Source organism: Stomoxys calcitrans, chromosome 2 (assembly GCF_963082655.1).
Source record: "Stomoxys calcitrans chromosome 2, idStoCalc2.1, whole genome shotgun sequence".
NCBI lineage: Eukaryota > Metazoa > Arthropoda > Insecta > Diptera > Muscidae > Stomoxys > Stomoxys calcitrans.
Window position 1 is genome coordinate 79,204,670 of NC_081553.1, and position 21,128 is coordinate 79,225,797.

The 21,128-nt window shown below is 38.1% G+C and overlaps 1 protein-coding gene across 2 annotated transcripts in view; it reads right to left on the reverse strand.

Annotated features, from left to right (window-relative positions):
• The window catches only part of LOC106091693 (uncharacterized), an 869,146-nt gene that overhangs the window by 349,348 nt on the left and 498,670 nt on the right, over positions 1-21,128 (reverse strand). For both annotated transcript variants that reach the window (XM_059363681.1, XM_059363680.1), the window contains exon 2: positions 5,588-5,720. In XM_059363681.1, the coding sequence (XP_059219664.1) occupies positions 5,588-5,720 (133 nt within the window). The remainder of the gene's footprint in view (positions 1-5,587; positions 5,721-21,128) is intronic.

A 21,128-nucleotide genomic window follows, 5' to 3' on the forward strand; every position in this document is an offset into this window, starting at 1 on the left:
ATGACCTTCAACATACGTGTCTAATATGGTCAGAATCGATCAATAGCTTGATACAGCTCCCAAATAATCCGATCTCCCGATTTTGCTTCTTGAGCCCCTTCAAGGTGCAATTCTTATCCGAATAAACTGAAATATTACACAATGACTTCTACAATATTGAGCATTCATTTATGGCCCGAATCGGACTATAACTTGATCTAGCTCCAAAAGCATAATAGTTCTTATTGAATATTCTTTGTTTGTCTAAAAAGAGATAAGGCGCATAGAACTCGACAAATGCGATCCATGGTGGAGAGTCTATAAGATTCGGCCCGGCCGAACTTACTTGTTTTTTCTTCATAAGCAAGTAGCAGTCGTTTTTAGAAAATAACAGATTTTTCAGCGATAAGCCTGTTGTTCTGAAATGGCAGAAAAACTGCTGTAATAGCAGAACTACTGCTGTAATAGCAGAACTACTGCTGTAATAGCAGAACTACTGCTGTAATAGCAGAACTACTGCTGTAATAGCAACAAAATTAACAACTAACAGTCAGCAGACAGTGTTTGCTATTTCCAAAGAACTTTTTTCTATGTGTGCATGATTTCAACTGCAGTTATCGTAATATCACAGACCTCGGGCGGAAAACCGTCAACTCTTCCTGTAGTCTCAGCGCAATGCCAATATCGAGTGCATCCGAATAGAACGCCAATGCGGTCCCAATCTCCTTTTCAGAGCCATAAGTGAAGATCGAAGTTTTATCATCTTCCGGAAAGGGAGTCCTGAAGAATGTATCTCTAATCGGTGTTGGTGCCAGATTGTATGAGACCTACCTTAGTCCACCCTCCCAATAAATCCAGAAAGGAAATGTGGTTATACCGACTTCTTTCAGCATGCCAAGTTCCCTTAGCCTGAACGAAAGCTTGGCGGAACAGTTTTGAATATAGCCCTCAAAAAGCTGCGTATTCATCAACGCTTTTAACATTGCCTCCAAAACAACAGCACCTTATTTCAACATGCGTAATATAGATAAACAAGGTATTTAGGTCTTGTGAGCTATCATATTGGATATTTGTGAATAATCTCCAGTTATATAAGTCGTTAGTTATATAAGTTGTTCAAAGACAAAGAAATAAGAGTTTATGAGTTTGGCTCCAAACCAGCATCATTTCATATCTACTCTCGTTCTCAGAATAACTATAGAAGTAGTCGTTTATTGATGCATTTGGGCCTACAGAGCTAACATAACTTGGGAATTTGTGAAGATTTTTCAAATCAAAGTACGATTCTCCAGAATCTCAAGCGCAGTTCCCAGCTAAAAAGCATTTTATCAGTATTTACTTAATTATCCTACAACTCATTGGAAAAAAAGTAGTTGAAAGATAGTACCGAGAAAAACAGGTAGAAAGCCTAATTCAACACTTAACACCAACATCACTAACAATTGCATTGAGATGCAGAGACTTTGCTATTCTAGCAAATTTTTGATGAATTCAGGTTTAATAAGTGTGCTTTCATTGCAGATAAATTGCGAGAAATACCTACTATGCACCATAATCTTACCAACACTGGTATCGACTTAAATTGCATTTAAGCAGTGCATATCTCTTTAATTATCCCACAACTCAGTTTAAAATCTACAACCATCGCAACGTATGCCACATAATAGGTTAAGTTGAAATTTTAACAGCATCACTATACGCATTTACATCCACATCTAATCCAAAAAAAAACACGAATGAAAAATTCTCATATTATGTTTCAGCTGATGCCTTGACAAACACCATGTGTGTATACGAAAATGTGCTGGCGCTCAAAAATGGAAATTTAAACCGAGTGGAAAATTAGAATACTCCATGGCAACGAAAAACGTTAGAAGGATGAAAAAAGCTCTGGTGCTCATAGAACAAACACCTGAGATGGGCTTAGAATTCATTGGTGACGTTGTCAGGCACTACCGTTACTACAAAAAGCTTTCGCACAATATTTTCGAAATGCATTTGCAGTTGCCTCTCTGTAAGGCTGGATGGCTAGGTGGCTAGGTGGGTAGGTGGCTGGTTGTCTTGTGTTACAAATTATGCTAACGTTACTTGCACTATGAGTGTCTGAATAACTGGCATTTTAAACTGACAACCACATCCAATTAAATGCCACTTTTAGTTTGTTTTTCCCCCCCATTTTGGATTTCATATATTTTTCTTGCTGGTGTTATTCTTGTAACGCCAAGTTTGTGTAAAAAAAAAAATTCGACCCTCACATGTCTATGGAACGCGTTGTGCTGCTGTTTATGCATAGTTACCAGTGTTGCCGTTGTGATTTTCTGAAGTCACATTTGTTGGGAGAGATTTGTTATTTAAATATTTGCTCAGACGGTGTGAGTGGTAGAATTTGTATCGTTTGTTTGGTGAGGAATGCAAGTTTTTGTATCCTCCTGATGATCCAGAGACTGGTTTACATGGGAGCTATATCAGGTACGATTTGCACCGTACATGGCACAATTATTGGAAGTCATAGTAGAATACTATGTTACAAATTTCATCTAAATCGGACAAAAATTGCGGCTTGTAAGGACTAAAAAAGTCAAATCGGGAGATCGGTTTATATGGGAGCTATATCAGGACAGGAGCCCACCGTAGGTCAAAGGTTAACATGTCCGCCTATGACGATGAACGCCTGGGACGATGAACGCCTGGGACGCTGAACGCCTGGGACGCTGAACGCCTGGGACCCTGAACGCCTGTGAAGCTGAACGCCTGTGAAGCTGAACGCCTGGGTTCGAAACCTGACGAGACCATCAGAAAAAATTTTCAAAATTTCGGTGGATTCACCAGGTCTAAAGCCGCATTGATAGGGCCTAATTATCTCATTGATTTAAGGCTTAAGTCTTTCACGCAGCATGTTCGAGAGTTTCTTGTATGCGACAGGAAGGAGACTCATTCCTCCGTAGTTGGCGCATTCTCTCTTGTGTTCGGGACATAGTGTGCTGAGGTTCCAATCATCGGGTATGCGTTTTTCTGGCCATATCGTGCAGACTAGCTGATGGAAACGCCTTATCAGCGTGTCGCCTCCGATCTTAAATGGTTCGGTGGGTAAACCGTCGGCTCCTGGTGCTTTGTTGTTCTTTAGTCAGGTCACAGCTACTTAGACCACATTCTGACTAAGAGGTAAACATTATATACCATCATCAGGGATTGGTTCTGGGGTATCCTCTTCGCTGCCATTGTCGCCCACTAGCAGTTTGGCACACTATCTGTATCATTTACCAGATTTTCTTCTTTGTCTCTGCTGGAGGATGTAGGAACAAGTGTTTGGGGGACCACCGCAACCCCCAAAACACCCCTAAGTCGAACATATTTACCGATCATGGCAATATGGGACTCAAATTAAAGGTATTTTCGAGTAGAATACAAATCCGATATCCAAATGTGGGACCAAGTTATTGGGGGTCACCTCTTCCCCAAAACACTTCCCCAACAGGACTTATTTACTGACCATGGTAATATGGGGCTCAAATAAAAGGTATTTGAGTACAAATCTAATATTAAAATGTGGGACCAAGTGTTGGGGGTGGGGGGCAACCCCTCCCTAAAAACATCCCCTTAAGAGGACAAATATACGGCCATAGCAATATGGGGCTTATATGAAAGGTTTTTGGGTCTTCACGACAGTGGAGCTCAATATTGAAAGTTTGTAGGGCCCATACCGCAAACCGGAGTTCGAAAACGACGTTAATATCCAATTTCGAATTTCAAATCAATGATATAAAGATATATGAACATAGAGCACCAAAACACCACTAAATCGGGTATATTTACCGGCCATATCAATGTGGGGCACAAATAAAAGGTATAGGGGAGTATAGCACGATTTTCTGGGGTCTACCCTTTTATGTAGGACCATGTATTTGGGGCACCACCCCTAACACAAAATACCCCCCAAAGGGTAAACATATACCGACAATGACAATACGTGGCTCAAATGAAAGGTGTTTGAGATTAGAAAACGAATTCGGTAACCAATTTTAGGGACTAAATCGGACTATATTTGGATATGGTTGTCATATTGACTGATCTAGCAATTAAGGGTCTTAAGCCCGTAAAAGCAGCAGTTAATATCCAATTTCTCTGAAATTTGAAATATGGAGTTGATTAAATTAAATTAAAATATGGTTCAGATCCGTCATTAATCAGATATTGCCTCCTTATACACCGATCAGCAAATTTACGGTCTGAAGCCTATAAAAGCCGCAATTATTTTTCGATTTTGCTGATATTTGAAATAAGGAGTTGATTAAAGCCTCCCGATATCGGACCCAAATATTGTTCATTATTCAGATATAGCTGTCATATAGACCGATCTACTGATTTACGGTCTTAAGCTCCTAGAAGCCAATTTTTTGTCCGATTTTGCTGAAATTTGAAACAGGAAATTAAAATAGAGTCCCCGATCTTCAACCCGTATATGCCGCATATCAGACCATATTTACACACAGCTGCCATATAGACCGATATGCCGTTTTAAGGTCTTAAGCCCGTAACAGGCGCACTTATTATCCGATTTCGATGAAATTGAAAACAGTGAGTTTTTTTAAGCCTCCCGACATCCGACTCATACATGGTTCAGATTAGATCATATTTAGATATAGCTGGCATATAGACTGCTCTGCCGATTTAGGGTCTAAATCCCATAAAAGCCGCAATTAGTATCCGATTTCGCTGAAATTTGAAACAGTGAGTTGAATAAAGCATTCCGATGTCCGACTCAAATATGGTTCAGATTGGTCTTTATTCAGATATAGTTGTCATATAGACCGATTTTTCAATTTAGGGTCTTAATCTCATAAAAATCGGATTTGTTGACCGATTTCGCTGAAACTGTGACTTGAACTATGAACCAGGTCAGCGCCCATTTGCATATTAGTATGGATATCGTAGTAGAGTGGTTATTAAAGAGGATAGTTAATTTATCCATGGTGGTGGGTATCTAAAGTTCGGCACGCGCACGTTTTTACTTTTTGTTCTTAGCATTGATGATTAGTTTTTATCGGAATAGTGGAAAGTAAGGCTTTCTTCTCTCTTACTGCGCTAAGTAGAGTAAGAGGACTTATTGAGCCTTGTTTCAAAACAAAAGTGTGCTTTACACCATGCTCAATAGTCGTTGGGCATGTAAAGCACCTCAATCAATTTGACAAAGGTGTTGATGAAGAAACATCGAGCATCAGAAATCGCGATCCCCCATGCCAGTCAAAGTGTAACCGTTTTCGTATATCGAGCATAAGTCTCCCTTTATTACTGTACATAAGCCTAGCCTATAAAAAGGTGTAAATAATTTTCAAAATCTATTTTTATCCGACTTTTTTTCCAAAAATTGTTACATTAATGGCAGCACTGTCCCTCACTCACATTCCCAAGGCGAGTTTCATATGCGGAAATGTATGTTATAGTGTCGGTGTGAGTGTATATTTGTACAAACTTTCCTACTGTGTACTGGCGTTTAACACAACATGTGCATTTTTTTTTTTGTTTGTAATTGTTAGTAACGCTTTTTGGCGCTTTAAGTATTCGTATGTATATTTCCCCACAAGACATGATATTTGTAAGAGAGCTTTACCTGTAAAGAGGTTTACCAGCACTTTCACGAAACCACAGGACCATATAAACTCTGTCATCCTTGGCTTCCGGTTCGATGTCACATGGCAAAGTGGCTGTACGGCCCAATACCGCTTCAACAGCTACTGTGGAAACTGAAATGGAAGAGATACGGAAAAAAGAGCAACACGTTATAAAAAATACTCGAGTTATAAAATATATATAAAGTTATAAAAAATTTTTTAAATCTCAATTTTTTTCTTTTATAATTCTTATATCATAGTTGTTGGCTATGTGCATTATCTGCAATTTAATTTCAAATATTGTTTTCCATTTGACTTTGAACAAGAAGAAAGAACGCAACTAAAAAAGCTAGAGAATTGTGAACAAAAGGATATTACGAAATGGTAAAACGCGCCAAACGTGCCTTAATTAGAATTTCCCTGTACTATATGCCGGGGCAGAGTGAGAGTGAGAGAGGGGGCAAGCGAGCATATCCTTGTAAGTCGTTGTTCGCATTGTATGAGGACACAAAACATTGAATTGAGCTACGCTATAGTAGTACATTTGCAAACGGTATGCCATTTCCTTAATTATAAACCTCAACCATGGCTGATGGTGGTATCTACGACATGACAAAAATGTAAATTGTGCTCTTTTCATAGTTTCTAAAGGGATTTGGTCTTGTCTTCTCCACTCTCAATGTCCTTTTTTCGGAATATCTGTTTTTTTCTTTTGCACTTCAAAGAACGGATAGTAAGGGGACACAGGCAACCCCTGTAGGTCACAAATGAACTTAATTTCCTAACTCATTAACACTTTTACACACACACACACAAGCACTGAAACGCAAACTCAACGCAACCACCCCCACTGCTACATACCGATAAACTTCAAAATGTCTTTCTTTAGTTCGATTGTCTCCATGTGGCCTGGCAATGATGAACAACCATTTTTTCTATGTCTACAATGCTCCAGGGGCTTATTTTTGATTTCAAATTGGGTCTTAGGGCTAATTGACAGAAGTGTTTCTAATTTTTCAAAAAGACTCTCTTTGGAGTAGTTTTACAGCTTATTTGCAAAATTGGAATATGCCCATTCGAGGCATTAAATGACATTGTCATTGAAGTCAAGGAATTAGGACACTGAAAAATGGATTTGGAGAATACAAAGGTATTGCATTTTGACAGTAAACTAAAAATTGTGAAACATGAAAAGCTTTTGTAAGGAAAATTCAAAGAAAGTTTAGATAAAATAAAATTTTTCTTTAAATCCTAACAAACAAAATTTTGCCCCGCTAAATCAGGCACAAATAATTTTAATTGATGTGCGTCAGATGTGATTTGTTAAGGGGCCAAGGAAGAAGGAGTAATTATTATCCGATTTGGCTGCAATTTTGGATGTTATGCTTCATCATAGAATGGGGGAACACTTATCTATTCATTCCGTTTTTCACACATATTGCTGCAACCTTGTGCGAGGGCTGCTACGCAAATTTCTGGCCTAATAATGAAAATGCAAATTTTTGTCATCAAAAATGATTTAATTGATTTTTCAAACTATCCACCAGCATGATTTTTGCACTTTTGAATGCGCTCAAACCAATTGTCGAAGCACTTTTTCCACTCCGATTGAGACACCTCCAAAATGTTGTTACTGAACATTTTAACAGCATTTCTGGTGACGAAAGTCATTTCTGGTGAGGAAAAGCATTTTTATCTTAATCTGAAGGAATAACGAGTAAAAAGGCGTTAATTTCGGCCGGGCCAAACTTTGGATACCCACTACCTCGGGTATATATGTAATCCACCTTTCGTCAAAATCCAGTGAATATGGCTGCTATATCCAGATCTGGGCCGATTTGGGCCAGCGAAATCGGACAATAAATGCGCCTTTTATGGCAACAAAACCTTAAATCGAGAGATCGGTCTTTATGGCAACTATATCTAAATCCGGACCGATTTGAGCCAAATTTGAAAAGAATGTCAAAGGGCCTAACACAACTCACTGTTCAAAATTTCGGCCAAATCGTACAATAAATGCGCCTTTTATGGCAACAAAACCTTTAATCGAGAGATCGGTCTATATGGCAGCTATATGGCAACAAAACATTAAATCGAGAGATCGGTCTATATGGCAACTATATCTAAATCTAGACCGATCTGAGTCAAATTTAAGAAGGATGTCGAATGGCCTAACACAATTCACTGTCAAAAAATTTTGGGCAAAATCAGACAATAAATGCACCTTTTATGAGAGCAAGACCTTAAATCGAGAGATCCCAAATTTCAGCAAAATCGGATAATAAATGTGGCTTTTATGGGCCTTAGACCCTAAATCGGCGGATCGGCCTATATGGCAGATTTAGATAATTGAAGAAGGATGTCGAAGGGCTTAACACAACTCACTGTCCCAAATTTCAGCAAAATCGGATAATAAATGTGGCTTTTATGGGCCTAAGACCCTATGTCAAGATATAGTCCGATATAGCTCATCTTCGAACTTAACCTGCTTATGGACAAAAAAAGAGTCGGTGCAAAGTTTCAGCTCAATATCTTTATTTTTGAAGACTGACGGACATGGCTAGATCGTCTTAGACATTTACGGTGATCAAGAATATATTGAGTTGCCCAAAAAGTAATTGCGGATTTTTCATATAGTCGGCGTTGACAAATTTTTTCACAGCTTGTGACTCTGTCATTGCATTCTTTCTTCTGTCAGTTATCAGCTGTTACTTTTAGCTTGCTTTAGAAAAAAAGTTTTATTAAAAATGCATTTACTTTCTTTAAAAAATCCGCAATTACTTTTTGGGCAACCCAATATTTGCAAATTTTGCCCATGAACATTCCACTAAGGAACAGGGGCAAACTTCTCACATAATATCAATGAGTGAAGTGAGGGCCTCCTTTTTATAGCCGCGTCCGAACGGCGTGCTACGGTGCGACACCTCTTTGGATAGAAGTTTTACGTGGCATAGTACCTCACAAATGTTGCTAGCATTAGGAGGGAAAACCACCGCTGAAAATTTATTCTGATGGTCACGCCAAGATTCGAACCCAGGCGTTCAGCGTCATAGGCGGACATGCTTACCTCTGCGCTACGGTGGCCTCCTTCAGATGAACTTTAAACTTTGTATGAAAAACTGACCAACGCCTGCTAAGAGTCGAATTCCGAAAAGGTCGTTATACCAAAGAACATCGATGCCTTGCGTGAACTTATAATCCACAATCGTCATGTGACATACCATGAGTTAGAGGTATTCGTGGGCATTTCTCCCAACAGCATACATTCGATATTGAATGAACACATTGCCGCAAAAAAGGTTTGTTCTCGTTGTTCCCCACAATTTGACTATCGCTCAAAAAAAGTCTCGTATCGATTAGTGTAAAGGAATGTCGTAGAAACACGATCGCGATGCTTCAAACAACTTTTGTAAAATCTTCACAGGTAGCGAATCATAGATGAGTATGAGCCCACTACAACCGAGTGGGTCTTCAAAGTCAAGCCATATACAACAAAAGATTTTCGCAGAAAAACCACTTCTAAGCAAATTGGCGTATGTTTATTCCGCAAGACTGTTCCACTTGAGCGTCGTAGGTCGGTCAATTATGAGTGGCACATCACCGTTTGATTGCCTGAAGTCTTGGGAGAAATTGGAAAAACGAGTGGCCAAAACGTCTAATTGGTTGCCCAAAAATTAATTGCGGATTTTTTAAAAGAAAGTAAATGCTTTTTTAATAAAACTTAGAATGAACTTTAGTCAAATATACTTTTTTACACTTTTTTTCTAAAGCAAGCTAAAAGTAACAGCTGATAATTGACAGAAGAAAGAATGCAATTACAGAGTCACAAGCTGTAAAAAAATTTGTCAACGCCGACTATATGAAAAATCTGCAATTACTTTTTGGGCAACCCAATACAAAATATAAATACCAAAATTTTATCAATATCGGACAAAAGAATTAGGGGTTACTCCATACCGCCAATTCTCTCATCTGATATCGATAATGGGTTATTTGGACTCTCAGAGGAACTATTGATAAAGTTTTGTTCTTTTTTTATTCAACATTCATAAGACATTTTTATTTGTACTCTGCCAACTTAAACTTTTATTCGGCTAAACCATTTGATCTTTAATTTCCCAAGTCAAGTTTAAGTTTGAATACTTTACTTTAGTGCTAACGATTTTCATGGGCATTTTGAAATCAAGCACCTTAAGCGTGCCTATTTCCCATTAATGGGAAAGTGCAGTTATATTTTCCACTACGAGCATACAACACAAACAATGGATTAGCATCTGAGGCTCATCATTGGCACTTTACACGTGGGAACTTTTTAATAAGCTTTTCCCTACCCTAAAGGTAATATCCGTGATGACCGAACGCTCGCCTTCAAAGCATTAGAAAATCCTTTGGTTGTTAGAAACGTGCCTTTGTTTGGTCATTTCATATTTTTGCTCAATTTTCTTTTTTAAGGTGTTTTGGTTTTTGCCGAAGGCTCATTTAAGCACCTTAACACATAATGTCCGCCCAGCACTGACTAGGATCACGACTAATCGCAATGGGCTGAAACACTTTCACACTGTGATTCACACTGTGAAAGGTGGACAGAAAAAAAAAACTCACCTCATATCCTGAATCACAGTCGCTGTACGTGAGTTGGAATGTTAATGGAGAATTGACGATTATATTTTCTCCTTTTGCTGCATCATGATGCTGAATGTCGCCGGCTGCGTCGCCGTTAGTGTCGCAGCAATGACAGTAGTTATCTTAACATTAAAATTGCCACTTTATGTCAACAACAGATATTTTTAGTTTCAACCAGCCAGCATACCACCTTTGCATGGTGGAATATTTTCACAAAGAGCTCCAAGGAAGACTCCAATTCGAGTGCTTGTTGCCAAACAAAAAGACTATGTGACAGGCGGATAGACAGTATCGCCATGAATGGCTTCAGAGCTAGCTACCACCTGAAGGGTAGAGCTTCAGACATTGTAGTAATGGCATGCCAACCACAAAGGCAAACATCGAACTGGAAAATGAACAATAAAGCAATGCTTGAGTCACCCCTCATTCCACAATGGAGCCCTACACTACTATAAATGACATTCAAGCACAGAAGCAGTCACTTGCTTAAGAGCAAATGCTATTTAGGATGCGACTACCATCAGTACTGGTTTATAGGGTAGGGTAGGAAATTCTCTTTGTCCATAAATTTTGAAAAACTTTGTACTTGATAGCAAACGAAATTATATGTGAATGAAGTATTTGGATAATTGGAAAACTTTAAACAACAATTTATACAAAATTTTACAAGCATCCTGTTTTTTGGTATATGTGGGGATACGATATCCGACCGTCTGTCGAATGTTTCGAAGGAATAAAGCTAAACGCTTGAAACTTTTCACGAATACTTTCTATTGGTATAGGTCGGTTAGGATTGTAAATGGCCTATATCGGTTCATGTTTTGATACCGATGCTATAAACACCGATCTTTGATCTTAACTTCTTAAGCCTTTAGAGGGTGTAGTTCTTATTTCTGTTCTGTGTCTGAAATTTTGCAATAGTTGTTCTACTATGACCTCCCTGAACTTTGTCAGGCATGGTCCAAATCGGTTCATAACATGATATAACTGTCATATAAAACGATCTTGGATCTTGAGTACGGTGCAATTCTTGAGAGATTTTGCTGAAATTTTTAAAGTATTTTGTTTAGACTTCCAACAACAATGCCGAATAGGGTCTAAATCAGTTAATAACCTGAAAGAGCTCCCATATATACCGATCTCCCGATTATACTTCTGGAGCCTCTGAAAAAACGCCTTCTCCTGACTGTACAACGACTTCTCCTTTGCCTTCCAACATACATGCCATGTATGCTCTGAACCTGTCCATAGCCTGATTTAGCTCCCAAAAAAAACCGATACAACGATTTTAATTCTTGAACCCCTTTAGGGAGCAATTGTTATCCACTTCAAGTGAAATTTTGCACAGTGGCATTAACTATGATAACCAACATCCAAAACAAGTATGATCCAAATTGGTCCATAACCTGATACAGCTCCTATAGCATGGAAATAGTGAACTTGACAAATGTGACCCATGGTGGAGGGAATATAAGATTCGGCCCAGGCAGACAAAGCACGCTTTTACTTGTTTCAACTAAATTTAATGCTCACAGCACGGAGTTCACGGTGCCGCAAAGGTTAGCACGTCCGCTTGTGACGCCGATCGCCTGGGTTCAACATTGGAAAAATGTTCATTGGTGGTTATCCCCTTACTAATGCTGTCTACATTTGCGAGGTATCCTGACATGTTGCAACTTCTCTATCAAATGGTGTCGCTATGCGGCACACAGTTCGAACTCGGCATAAAAAAGGAGGCCCCTTATCATTGAGCTTAAACTTCAATAGGACTACACTCATTGATATGGGAAAAGTATGTCCAAAGCTAAAAATAATTTTGAAAAACAACAACTTTGGTCGAAAAAACTACCACGAAAATTGCTAATTTTCCTGCAACGATTTATTTTGAATCTCAACGATCGAAAGTACAAATTTGTTGTTTAAAGGCACAATTTGCAAGCCAATTACTGGTGAATTTCATGGAAATCGACCCAGATTTAGATATAGCTGTCATATATACGTTCGTCAGATTTTGGGTAATTTGCCATAATGTTGTCATTAGTCAACCATAGTTTTTTCAGTTTGAACATATTTGCTCGCCGAGGTCCATCAGAATTGGATATAGGTCCCACATTGTACTTATAGGTTAGGTGTAGGGTATTACACAGTCGGCACCGCCCGACTTTTGCCCTTCCATACTGGTTATTTTCTTTGTTTGGCTCGCATTGCTTTGTCTCGTTCGTTTTACTGCCACCTTCGGAGTTTTCTCTGTCACTCTCTCTACCACTATTTCCCTTAAAAACAAATTTTAATAATTTTGGTGCCGCAGAGGTTTGAACTCATGATCTCATGTTTGGTAGCCTACCGACATCATCTTACTTATGATGAAATAACTCATTATGTACTGCTAAACAGTAATAAGTGTCTCAATTTATTAAATTTAAAAAAAAGTAAAAACTACTCTAAATATCATTTTTCTGAATACGAAATTAAATATTTTGTGCGGAGTTTTCTAGAATAAGTTTAATGAAAACAAAAATTAGGTTTTGTTTTGACCGACCCGGGGACTCGTACCTGTGTTTGCAAGTCATGAATGGCATTGGAGTTTTGTGTGCTACATGGTAGTACGTCTATTTTAACAACTCCCTCATCAAAAGAATTTGTTGAAAGTCAACCAAATTTCAAGAAATTTGTCTGTCAATTTCATTACAATTTGGACGTTAAAAAAAATTTGACTTAAAATTTGTCTTAAGGAAAATTTGACTGAATGTTGACTTAAAAAAATTGTTTTGTTTGAGGAAAATTTAACCGAAATTGGGTCTTGAAGAATAAAAAAAGATGATAGCGTTTAAAAACCTAGCGAATAAGCCCTATTGGTCACACCAACCTTAAAGTCTACTGTTTTTGTGTGTGCCAACCAGCGAGCCAAGATTACATTAATCAACGAAGAACCCCACACTTGTATGAAAGTCTTTATCAATCTGCGGGACCCGGAAAACTACCCAAATGCTCATTCGTCTCAATTTCTTCTTCTTCATAATACTGGATTCCCATTATCCATTTCCGGTAAATGTCAGGTCAGTTTGTCCAGGACATCCGAAATCCATGTATAGATCTCTTTACCATCGCCTCCGTTGACCATTCAAGTAGTAGTTTGTGTGACTAACAACTGGGCCGTTTCCAAGCACATTTGTCCACCTTATAATTTCTTGATCTGTCTTAAATGCAGGGATTCTTAATGTTCCACCATGCACCCCAACCTCACTCACTTCGAATTCAAGACATTAAGAGGCGCTTCCTGAGATTCAAGGGTTCTAGATTCTATTCCAGGATATCGATTGCGGCTATCATTATGTCGCACAGACCTTTGCCGGATAGGCTGCAATTTTGTCCGGCAGCATAAAAGACATACCGATATCAAGTGCATCGGAGTAGACGTTCCCCATCAAGCTCCAAATCTCGCTTTCTGTCCTTCTAGCCTCCGTAGCTCTATTATCTCTATTATTTAGTTTTATAGAACTAACATCAAAACGTATACCGATATATGCCACATTAATGCTCCCCACCTGCTAAAGAAATCAACGACTTAAAACTGCAGATAAAGGAGCACCAACTAATACAGAAGGTGGGAAAAATCTTTGCCGCATTAGTTGCAGCTGCAATAGCAGCAACAGCATCTACAGTAAGGACGACGGTTTAAATTTCATTTGACATAATGCATTTCCTACTGCAACTTATTATGGTGACATCCTTGCTCGTTTTAACACCTCTTGTATGGCAATGTTACCTTGCCATACCAAAGCTAAGGAGGGGGAGATCAAGATAGTCTCCGATTTTAGTTCATGGCTTTGAGATCCTACGCTGTATACACCTCCACATCCACTTCGCATGGTGTGCTTGCAGTTTATGTGTATGTGTGTGTGGGTGTGTGTGCATTGGTGCCAAGGTAATTAAATGTCAAGATGTTGTGGCTGTTGTGTGGCAAGTTGTGAAAGGATTAAATACTGCTAATTTAATGCTAATGTTTTTCCTTCTTCTTTTTCATTTTTTCCCCCCTTCTATCTTTTATGCAACCCGCTTTTCAGAGGATTTTCTTATTCTCTTGATTTCTAATGACGTTATTTTTCCTGGTCTTTGCTATTTTTGCCTTCTTTTTTCCACTGAAGTTGAAAAGTTAAATAAAATTTTAAAAAAATAATGATTTTTATGTGGTGCTTGTAAAGAGTGGCAAGAATATAAGTATAGAGGGAAAGTTCGAAAGGAAAACTGTAGAAAAGAAAGACCAGGTCGTTATTGTTCTAGATTAGTTACAAGGACAAAGTTACTACTACTTGGGAAGAGCGAAAGAGAAATAAAAGAAAGATTTTCTTATAACAGGGCTCAATGGTGGCCAATGAGCTTAAAGTATAAAGGAGCATCACTTTTTCCTTAAAGGTTGAGAGCGAACAAATTCAACAAAAGAAATTAAAGCATGAATGCTTTAAATTATTACACGGAAAAAGAATAGCCCAAAGGGTATAATGAAATCAAGCATTTCCTGAGAAAAATCTAAAGGAGCTGAATTGAAATTTATTATGAAAATGAAATAATAGAACATAAAGAAAACGTTGTCTTTCTTTCGATTACAACGAAGCTAAGCAGCAGGAGAGAACTATAATGATATTCAAGGGAAGGGAGAATTAAGCAGAATTACATAAAAATGGACAAATTGCCTTGACTTTGGACGAAAACTAAAAGTTTTTTTATTTAAAACAAAGAAAGAAAAGAAAACCTAGAACAAAATTCGGATAAATCCTTATTTTGACGAATATGTTAAATGTGCTTAATTCGGGATGAATCTTAAAAGGCAAAAAAAAACTTTAATCGGGCTTATGGAACTATCGCAGAAATATGGGGTCTAGAACGATTGTTTTTTTGAGTATGGAAATAAGTCTGTCATTAATATTTTAAATCATGTGTTTGAGGAATCGTCTTATCCAGAAAATGCCAGCATGCATTAAAATCCGCCCAATGCCACTATGGCTATACATATAACCCAGTAATTCAATTGTTGCACGCTTCAAAGAATGAAAAGAAACTTCAAAAGAATATGTATTGTGAATTCGGAGCTTCTCACATTCCTAAGCGGTACCTGTTTTATACTTCGAAGTCGGCTATTAGTGTCGGATTTTTTTCCAGCTACAAAGGCTGTTGTTGCTCTAACATCTCGTCATCTTCTCCACATGTCCTGCACACGCTATCACTTTCCGAACCCATTCTCAGTCGTTTTCAGTCCTCTAAATCTTGCAATGATATCCAAAGCCACCATTGTTCTTCTTAAATATCTTCAGTGCTAACTTCATTTGATAACGTACGTATCCCCCATTTATTTTTACGGCGATCAAGGTAACACGGACTGTGTCACCATCAAAGATTTCGCATGCATCAAATTCATTAATGACTGTCCTCTGGCTTTACAACTAAGCCGACTGTTGTTTTGGTTCCTATTGGCCTTCTGGCCCACAATACGTAAATAATGTGTCACAAATATTGGATTGCCCAAAAAGTAATTGCGGATTTTTCATATAGTCAGCGTTGACAAATTTTTTCAGAGCTTGTGACTCTGTAATTGCATTCTTTCTACTGCCAGTTATCAGCTGTTACTTTTAGCTCGCTTTAGAAAAAAAGTGTAAAAAAAGTATATTTGATTAAAGTTCATTCTAAGTTTTATTAAAAATGCATTTACTTTCTTTTAAAAAATCCGCAATTACTTTTTGGGCAACCCAATACTTTGGGCCCTTGATGTAGACAATGCTAGAGAGTATAGGTCTGGGGCTATACTCTCTAGCATTGATCTAACGATGTATCATGCCCTACCTTTAAGGCTTTCCAATCATCTTCTCGACTACTCCGCGGTAGTTTGACCAGCCTTTATCTTCTATCCACTCTTCAATCGCCTTAAAAAACATAGCCGCAGTGGCTGCTTGAATTGTCTTAAATGCATGGCTCTACTCCCAACTTACAACCAATTCGCTGAAACTCTGTAATATGCTTAGTTCCAATTTTTCTTCAAAATCAACCATGGTGATGTCAAATTGATCTCATCGGCTCATTAAAGTGATGTAAGCCACAAATGTTCATAAATAAACATCAGTTTTTGTGTGAGCAAAAAATCGATGTTGCTTTTTTTAAAGATTGTAAAAAGATTGCTGAGAATCGAACCTGTGCCCTGCACCCCATACTTGTGTGTTTACATTATCACATAGCATCAAGGACGCCTAAAAGTTTTAAGATTAATTGTTTTTATACCCATCACCAAGAATTCCATAAACGAATTTTTCGACAAGCAAACTTCTTTTGTGAAAAACATTGGCACTTTGTTTATGATAAAAATGCAAGAATTTCTTTATAGCGCAGAATGTTGTCAAACAATTTATGCGCTACAAAAAGTTTGCAGTCTCCAGCCTGGCCCCGTTTGTTGCAAGACTTTTTTTATGGTATTGTAAATACGAACATTGTTATATCCACCACCATGATTAGGGGGTTTACTAATCTAGTCATTCCGTTTGCAACACTTCGAAATATTGATCTGCCACCCCATAAAGCATACATATTTTGGATTGGCTCGACATTTTGAGTCTATCTAGTCATGTCCGTCTGTCGAAATCACGATAGCGGTCGAACGCGTTAAGCTCGCCGTTTGCAATTTTGCACATACACTTGAGCCATATTGGTTCAGATTTGGATGTAGCCCCCATGTAAACCGATTCCCGGATTTGACTTCTAGAGCCCTTAGAAGTCTCACATTTTTCCGCTTGTGGTAAAATTTGGAACATGGACTTGTTTTATGACTTCCAACATCTACGCCAAGTATGATCCGAATCGGTCTATAAGCAGATATAGCCCTCATATAAATCGATCCCCTGATTTGACTTCTTCAGCTCTTAGAAGCCTAAATGTTCACCTGATTTAGCTGTTCATTTAAATGTTCACCTGATAACTTTTGACTTACAACACCAGAGCCAAGTTTTATCCGGATCGGCCAATATGGTGATATAGTCCTCCTTAATGCCGATATCCCAATAAGACTTTTGAGATCAAAATAATTCAAACACAAACTCAGTTAATAAGGGTAAATTTTTAGCGGAATACAAAATCTAAAAAAAAAGATCTAAAAAATTCCAAAAGTAATCAAAACAAATAACTGGCAACCATGAAAAGTAGCATATTCATTTTTTTCAGCAGACTTGTGTACTCAAAACAGCCGATTTTGTTAGTTGAAATAGCAGTTAGAAATGTTTGCTAATACAGCAGCCCTATGTTTGCTGAAACAGCAGTAATGTCTGCTTTCCCATTTTCAGCAGACAAAAACTGCTGTTTTAGCAAACATTTTTGCTGTTTTGAATAAGAAATTTGGTTGAGTGTATATTTTCACCCAATTTGGCATAAATTTGGCTGTAATCTTTGCCAAGTATGATCCGGACAGGTTTATAAACTGATACAGCTCCCATATAAACCGATGCCCAGTTTTGACTTAATGAGCCCTTAGAGAATTTTCATTCGATTTGTGTTAAATGTGGCCCAATAACTTCTGTTCTCACATTCAACATCCTTGCCGAGAATAATTCGAATCGTTCTATAAACTGATATAGGCCCCTTACAAACCGATGCCCAGTTTTGACTTCTTAAGCCCCCAGAGCATTTTCATTCGATTTGAGTAAAATTTGGCCCAATTACTTCTATACCGACTTTTAAAATCCTTGCCGAATCGGTATTTAAACTGAAATAGCCCCCACAGTCACAGCCCCCAATTTTCATCCAATTGAGTACAATTTGGCCCAAGAACTTCTGTTCTGACTTCCAACACCCGTGCCAAATATAATCGAAATTAGCATATATACTGATATAGGCTCCGTTAAAAACCGATACCCCGATATGAATTCTTGAGAGCATAGAAGCCACAATCAATTCCCTATTTGATAATGATAAAGAGACCGGTCTTTGATAATTCAAATACAAACTGAGTTAAAAGGGGTACATTTTTGGCAGAATCCATGATAGTGTGTACCCAAGATTCAGAACGGCCGACTTTAGCACGCTTCTATTTGCCTACATGTGGTAGTGATAATGTCCACAAAGGTCGGTTCATGAAATTGACAAAACTTGTCCACAAAATCATCCCCGCACGATGACAATATTCTCAACAACGCCATTGGTGAATGATTTTGTATCGTATTGTTTTTGTCTGGGTATTGGTCTAATAACGTTTCAATAAAGCCATAGGACTATCTTAATTTTCAGGCACCATTTTGATGATATACCCCGTCTACATAGTGCTCAGCTCCTATGAGCCTTCTCAGTATTCTTCCGAATGTGAGACTACTAATTCAGCCTTTTATTCAACACTCCGAAGCATTTGACCTTGTCGAAATCGTTCTGTTGAAGTCTCAAAGACCCTTTTGGCATTTCTGCCTAATTGATTTGCATTTTAGACCCTTAAAGGAAAAAAAGAACGTCCGTCAAGGGTTAAAATCCTTCTTCACTCAAGATTCTTGTGGTGGCCGATCGCAGAAGTTGCGATCAAATGTCCCCTATGGCGTGCCATGTGCAAATCTTTTCCTCACTTTAAATCATTGAATCCACAACTAATTCACTTATTTCTTAGCATATCCAGTCTGTTAAGACCACTTCCACCCCATACCGGTCTAACGATTCGATTAGTGTGTCAGTCCACACATTATTAAAAGCTTTCTCTAGCTGGCCATGTCCGTCTGTCTGTTGAAATCACGCGACAGACTTTAAAACTTGAGATATTGAACTGAAACTTTGCACATATTCTTTTTTTCGTCCGTAGGCAGTTTAAGTTCGATGATGGACTTTATCGGACTATATATAGACCGATCTGCCGATATAAGGTCTTACGCCCATAAAAGTCACATTTATCATGCGATTTCTTTGATTTCGGGACAGTAAGTTCTGTAAGTCCTCTCGACATCCTTGTTCAATATGGCCTAGATCGTCCAGATTTAGTTATAGCTGTCATATAGACCGATCTCTCGATTTAAGGTCTTGGGCTCACAAAAGGTCCATTTATTGCCCGATTCCATAAAATTTGATACCCTGAATTATTTAAGACCTTTCCTTGTTTAATCTGGCCTAGATGGGTCCAGATTTAGATATAGCTGCCACATTGACTGAACTCCCGATTTAAGATCTTGGGCCCCTAAAAGGGGTATTTATTGTCATATTTAGATAAAGCAGCCATATAGACCGATCTCTCGATTTAATGTCTTGGGCCCATAAAAAACGCATTTATAGTCCGATTTCGCTGAAATTTAGGACACTAAGTTATGTTATGGTCCTCGATAACCTTGTTTAATTGGGCCTAGATCGGTCCATATTTGGATATATCTGCTATACAGACCGAACTCTTGATTTAAGATCTTGGGCTCTTAACAGGCGCATTAATTGTCCGATTTCTCAATTTGTTATAACCAGTATGGTCAAGATCGGGCTATGTTTGGATATAGCTGCTATTACCGATCTCCCAACTTGAGTTCCTGGGTCTATAAAGGCATGTTTATTACTCGATTTCGCTAAATTTTGGCACTGTGGGCTATATTAGGCTCTACGATATTGGTGTTCAATATGATTCAGGTCGGTCTATATTTGGATAAAGCTGCCTCATACATATACCCATCTCCCGATTTAAGTTCTAGGTCCATAAAAGTTTCATTTTTTAAGTAATGAATTTGGTGCAATGACTTGTGGTAGACCCTTACATAGCCTTCCTGAATATGGTGGAGATGGGACTATATCTAGTTAAATGATCTATTTTTCACTGTTTTATGACGTAAGGTGGTTAATATATATTGGTTGCCCAAAAAGTAATTGCGGATTTTTCATATAGTCGGCATTGACAAATTTTTTCACAGCTTGTGACTCTGTAATTGCATTCTTGCTTCTGTCAGTTATCAGCTGTGACTTTTAGCTTGCTTTAGAAAAAAAGTGTAAAAAAGTATATTTGATTAAAGTTCATTCTGGGTTTTATTAAAAATGCATTTACTTTCTTTTAAAAAATCCGCAATTACTTTTTGGGCAACCCAATATATCCGAACAGGTGGGTATGTAAAGTTCGGGCCGGCCAAACTTAGCCCGCTTTTACATGTTTTTTGTCAAATTAATTTTTTCAAGTGACTGTAAACAACACAAATGATGATTGTAAGTCAATGCACTTTCCAATGGAAAATTCTGATTGCACCTGGCAACAATTGATGTTGCCTATGCCAGAAACTTATATAGCAGTCTTCATATATTCTAAGCAGATCTAACCTCGTTCGTCCATCTCTCCGTCCACCGACGAACACGACAGCGTTAGAATGGGTGAATAACATATATGTCCCAAAAATTAAACACAGAGACTCCGAACTGGTATATTCCGTTGGGGCATGAAAATATAAGGGGTCATCCGATTTAACTTCTTGCATGTTGGTATTTAAAGTACGATTAGTCTCCCAGCCATACAAGCACACACACAGAAAACTCCCTTCAGGTCAAAGGTCAATTGTTATATATAGCCCTCATATAAAGCATTTCCAGTAGATTGAGTGATTTTCCTAAACCTTGCCCATTGTACGTAAATATTACCAATTGCCAGAGATGTTGTAGCTTTACGAAAATCGTATACCCTGCGGCTTAATTTATTACCTCATGTTGAAAGTGTGCAATATTCCCATATATGGTTTAGTTTCGTTGTTCTCTTTTTTCAAAACAAGAACAAATGATGCTGAATGGGATTTTCGATAGAGTCATTAAGAGGGTCGTGGGGAAAAGTGGCACAGACAGACAAGTAGATATTGCCAAAAACCATGATTAAGGTGTATTGAAATAGCAATATAAAGGTTGGAAGGCATTTTAGGTTGTGAGTAAAAGTGAAAAGAATTAACATAATTTTGGAAA